At 40.1% G+C, this 5897-nt stretch overlaps 1 protein-coding gene across 1 annotated transcript; it reads right to left on the reverse strand.

The window, feature by feature from the left end:
- Window positions 1-638: 638 nt before the first annotated feature.
- On the reverse strand, window positions 639-5342 carry LOC103781707 (programmed cell death 6-interacting protein-like; the record flags this gene model as incomplete). Its single annotated transcript, XM_008949430.1, has 5 exons — window positions 639-1306; window positions 2047-2264; window positions 2609-2741; window positions 4233-4327; window positions 5208-5342. Coding segments are annotated over 5 exons (750 nt in total), but the record flags the coding sequence as incomplete, so codon positions are not given.
- Window positions 5343-5897: the final 555 nt, after the last annotated feature.

Consider the following 5897-nt stretch of genomic DNA (forward strand, 5'->3'; position numbering starts at 1 on the left):
TGGTTAGTATTTGGTAGAAGCCATTAACCACAAACTTATATTCTTCACTCTAAAGCAAAATGTAGTGCAAGGTTATTAATCCCTTGAGAAGATGGATCCAAAAGTAAACATTGAACCTGATTTACAAGAGAATATTTTCTTTTCCTCCACAAAAAAAAGTTTCTCCACTGATAACAAGCTCCCTGAGGGAATTATTTTTTTCCAAGGGAAAACAGCCATCATGTAACAACATCATCTGACAAACTCCAGCAATCAGTAGCTGCCCTATTTTGAGCCACATCTCTGCTCAACATTACTTTGGAAAATGTGGGTTAGACCAGTCACTGGTCCTGCAAGAAGGATCCTGAACTCCCTTCTTTTAAGTAGTGTTCTGGAGATGTAATGACAGCAATGAACATATTTTAGTCCAATACACTTGAAAGTTATAGGAAAATTCTACCTACAAGTCATCATCTACCAACATTTAAATTGTTAATTACAGATTCTGTCACAAAAATACAGAATTGAGGAAAAGAGGTGGAAATTCAGGGGTAAGGCTACAGAGTTGAGACATCATCTTTATGCTAAGCAAATCAAGGGGCAAATGAAAGACACTACAGACACACAAAACACATCTTTATGTTAATGAGAATGCCAAGTGTTTAAACCGTTCTTAAGTAATTTATTTCTTTTACTGATGATTTACAAGGCCTTGATTATTAGATAAAATAGCATATTTTAACTCAACTCAAAAAAAATACAAACCCATCAAGAGTATAGAAGGAAAAGCTATATGGTTCTGTAGAATATATCACACCCAGTGCACGCACTGCTTCGTTTTTCTCATCCCAACCCATTCGTTACTTAAAGGATTTTTGCAAAGAACTATTTTGGTCTAGCCAACATGGAGTGAGCAGATTCAGACCACTGAATCAGCCTCTAATTCTGGCATTAGTCTACAGGCTAAGCCACTGCAGCAGAACTCTCCAAGTGTTTAGTGTAATCAAAAACTGATCTAGACGTGGAGCAGTTAACAATAAACAGGAGTTACAGGCTGCCTACAGTTCAGTATGGTACATTAACTGAAGCTAAAAGTTTTAGTATGCTTATTGCCAATTTCTCCCAGATTTTCACAAGCAGAGCTTCTTTGCAGATGCATTATTGCTGAGGGTAGTAAGGCTGTTGAGGAAGAGGGTACCCAGGTTGTTGAGGCGGTGGGTAGGGCGCTTGTCCAGGGTTTGGGTACACAGGGGAGGGTGCATATGGCAGGTTATACTGACCATACATGTAGGGGTGATAGCCCATGGGCATTGGCATCTGGCAATACCTGTGTGGAGGACAAAAAAAAAAAAAGCATATTTCACTCACAAAACTCTGATAATGTTAATTTTCAAATAATAACAGATACAAAAAGGCAGGTAACCACCACAGATGTTTTCCTTTCATCTGCTTTGTTGTGCAGCTCAAAGCATGGTAACTTTCAAGACTCAAACATTAAAATTCTAATGCATGGAACAAATGCAGACAGAAGGTGGAGTAAAGGCAACTTGCTGGAACTAGAACTTACCTAAATTGATTCTTACTTTTAGTATTATTGTACATATTTTAACATTTGCTAGTGAAGGAGGAAGCAGCTGCCTCTAATACCTCATGATTACTCCACAGAGATGGAAGAAAGCATAAGAAGAAAGCACACTACTCAACTGGATTTTTTTTCCTGTTTTTTCATCATCTTCAGCAAGACACAAAAAATGAGATATGCCAACATTTTTGAGATAAACACCAGGAACTGATTATGCAAGGGCTGGCAACAGTCCACAAATCACAGTTAAGGATCTGCAATCCTGTCTCACTTCTCCTTTCACAGAGCCAAGCTACAAAACTTAATGAAGCCTCCCACAAATGATACCAAAAGGAACTATATGATTAAAACAAATCATCTTGCCTCAAACACTAAGCACATCTTAAACTCTAACAATAATGGATGTTTCAAGTGTCACATGCAACAAACAAGTGGTTTAAAATAAGAGGGTAACAAAGAGCTGCTGAAGTAGCCCCCCAGCTCACCCTGGGTATCCCGGGTACGTTGGGTAAGGAGGTCCCTGTGCCTGGGAAGGTGCAGTGCCTGCTGCAGGGGCACTGGCTGCTGGGGGAGCAGCAGGAGTAGCAGCAGGAGCAGCAGCAGGAGCTGCAGCTGCTCCAGAGGGTGCTGATCCAGAAGAGGGACTGCTTGCTGCAGAAATCACTGGTGGTGGTGGTCGTGCTGGTGGCTGTGGTTTAGTCCCCTAAAAAGAGAAAAGGAATTAAGCTGGAGCTTCCTTCTGGAAGTCTTGGAATCAAAAGCTGTGGTTGTATGGCTATTTCAGTTTTATTTTAAACAGACATTCTATACTTGGTCTATACAGCTAGCAATGCAAAACATCTAAAAAGCAATAAGCTTTTCATTTCAGATCTAAAAACTATCAACACCAGCAGTACATGACAGAGCTCTCCGCAGAGCCTTTAGACTTGACTATTTCACCTCAACACATCCCCAAATACACCAACATATTCCAGAGTGATACACAGAAAGTACAGATGAGTTGGGACCTTCTATTTCCAAGCCACGAGTGGCCTGGGGAATATTTACCACCATGGTTCTGGGGGCTGGCGTGGGGGTCGGCGACGCAGCCGGCTTGGTGCCTCCGGCTGCCGTGGTCTGGTAGGTGGGCAGAGGAATGGAGGGAGCGCTGGGCTCCCGAGCAATGCTCTGCTGCAAATCTCTGTGGAAAACAAGCACACGTGCAGCTTAGCTTAACTACTGACTGCTACACGTTTCAGCAAGCTAAGCTAGAGGCCTGACAGTAAATTTAGTATTTGAAGCGCCATCACTGAGCTAGCTCAGGTGATATTTGGACTCCATCACTTCCACAGAAACAATCCTGCAGACAACCCTCTGACTAACTCTTCCATTTCTTTTCTAATAATTTCTTTATGTTCCAACTCAAAACTGGGCCATAGATTCCCAAACTAGCCAAAGGCATTAGGATCAGAAGTTATAGCACTAGAATATTTAGCTACTTGGAAGCTTTCCTGAAAACCTAAGGAAACCTCCAGGCTATGGAAAAGGATAAAAGGAAACTGCAGGAGTTTTGACATGTAAAGGGATGTTCAAACACATGAGAAAAGCAATGTTATATTGCTTGCTGATGGCTCTAAATTAAATATTGCATGCAAAGAGCATACTTCTAACAGCACTGTTGAAAAAACGTCTGCTAGCTAGTCTGTGGTATTGTTTACTTCTGGGTAAGCACAGCTATCATAAAAATCCTGGAAAAATCCAAATGGCTCAGCACATGAGCTTTCAGGTTTGCTATTCTGTTACCTCTGGTGTTGGAATTACTCTCAGTAAAATACAAGGAGGCTTTGGTGTCATTTTTTTTCCTACTAGCTGCCATTGAAGTGCATAATTTTACAGTCAGCTTGCCATGAAAACTCTGCGAAAATGGTTCTAAGTTACATTTCAGAGGAATCTAAGATTCAATATTTGAGATAGGGCAGATTTTTCAGAGAGACTTCAAGAAGCACTTAGAATTTCAGACAGTTTTGTGTAACAATGATAGGTGAGCAGTAACAGCTAGAACTTGATACCACCTGGCCATCTGGAACAGAGGATGGGGAGAATGACAGAAGATACATGGTCTAACTAGCAAACAAACAAACTAGAGGTCCTATTATACAGAACACAAATGCTTAAGTATTTATCTAATTCATCAAACCAAAATGACAGCAGGAGTGAACTGCAGAAATGGAAAGTTTGACAGAAGGTACATGGTCTAACTAGCAAACAAACTAGAGGTCCTATTATACAGAACACAAATGCTTAAGTATTTATCTAATTCATCAAACCAAAATGACAGCAGGAGTGAACTGCAGAAATGGAAAGTTCCTCAACGGAAAGAATAAAATGGATTTATTAATAAACACATGCCAAAAAGAACTGAGAAGCAAATCATGGGAAGATTAAATGGATCCATGCTGAACTGTATATAGAAGCAGCAGAGCAGACTTCCATTTATTTCTCCTACCACTTGCCCATTTTTTCAGGGCAGCAGAGAGCAGGGTTAGCATTAAGGCTAAGAGGTGACAGCCTTAACACACTATTCTCCCTTTCTCATTTAATCAAGTACCCCAATGAACATGTCCCCAAAGATTAATTTTTAAGAAATACTTAGTTGTTCCCACAATGTTCCAACAGAAGACTGAACTCTTACTTGAGCAGCTCATCTCTTTCCGTCTTGCGAGCAAAGACAAGGTCACTGCACTTGTTCTGGAACCTCAGCAGGATTTCTGTCAGCTCATTGTAAAACTAGTGAAGAAAAAAAAAAAAAGCAAACTACTTGCTAAATGGGTCCTTCCAGACTCCACGCCAGCATAATTCTACATATTGATCCAGTCATAGGTGGTGTGTTGCTACAGTGCCTAGAACCTGCCATTCCAGTCAAGTTTCCTAGAGCATTTCATTCTGCTTTTCAAAACCAGGTATTAGTCAGCTGCTGGCCATCCCTGGAACATGATCCAGCTTGTGGGGTTTTTTTATACACACGTGTGCATGTACAATTAAAAATGGTTCCATCTAGTAAACATTAAAATCAGAACAAAACTAGATCACTTCTGCTGATTAACTGTTTTTTAAAGGATAATTTTTTCTTTTATTTTACTGCCTTCAGTCAACCCCCAGTATTTTGTTTGTGTCAACATTTCAGAGTTTTCTGTTCTCCTCTAGTGAGCTACTAGTAAACCTAAAAATACTTAATATTGAAGCAGTCAGACACCTTCCAGGAGCACAGATGAAAAAAATGGAGCTAGATAAAGCCCTCTTCATCTCTGCTCACATAATCAGTAGCAGTATATAGAATACAAATTTGATAAGATGGTTAAGTAGCATGGGAGAACAGATCAAAGAATTCATATAAATTGCCTCATCTGTGTATTCAGCAACAGTTACTCAGCTGTAATTAACTTCTCCTATTTTAATACAAAGCAATGCTCAGAAAAGCTTCCTGTTCAAAGAATGAAGCATTCCAGATGTCAAAGCAATCAAAATTTGAGCAACTCACTGTCCTCACTTCACAGTAAAATCCTCCAAAATACCTCCACCTAGCACATCTGCAAAGATGATATTTGATCCATGTCTCATTCTGTAAATAAAAATACAAGTTCTTCCAGCCCCTTAAGCATTACTATACCCTTGTCCCTTCTTTTAAATTTGCTACAAGTTCCACGAAGTTGTCATTTGCTACAGCTAAGTTCTTCAAAACTTCTTCTCTTAAGTTGGATTCATTGTTTGATTGTTTCATCTTGGAGAAATCCTGATGTGCATTCTGAAAAGGAAGGAAAAAAGCAGTGAAATTAAGGCAAGCTAGTTCTGTGTAAGATTCTGTACTGTTTTGGGGTTTTTCTTCCTTACTCATTGCTTTTATCTGCTTTTACCCAAACCTGCCTTTCCTCACCTTCCATCCACACACTGTACTTCCCACCACTTGTTGGCCAAGGGCAGTGGTTGTTTCAGAACTATCCATACATGAGCTCCCAGGCAGCAGGTATCAGCCACTGATCTGTTCCATTGTGGGCTGCCTTGAGCTAATTCTCGAGCTCATACTGCAGACTCTTTCAGGGCTACACTATTTCAGCTCTCCCCTGGACTACCCTCCACTGAGAGGCATAAAAATCATACTCAAAGTTTGTAGTTTTGAGGAGAAACTATCTCAAATATGGTTTGACATGGGCAAGCTATTAAAAGGACAAGGAAGGGGAAAACAAAAGGATCAACTACCTATCATTTCTTTTGGGAGAATAATCAAACTTAACAAGACTACTTCAGCTGCCAGAATCAGCCTATCTCAAATTCCAGAACATTCCAATATCCATCAAGACTT

Source organism: Merops nubicus, unplaced genomic scaffold (assembly GCF_000691845.1).
Source record: "Merops nubicus isolate BGI_N331 unplaced genomic scaffold, ASM69184v1 scaffold8971, whole genome shotgun sequence".
NCBI classification, from domain to species: domain Eukaryota; kingdom Metazoa; phylum Chordata; class Aves; order Coraciiformes; family Meropidae; genus Merops; species Merops nubicus.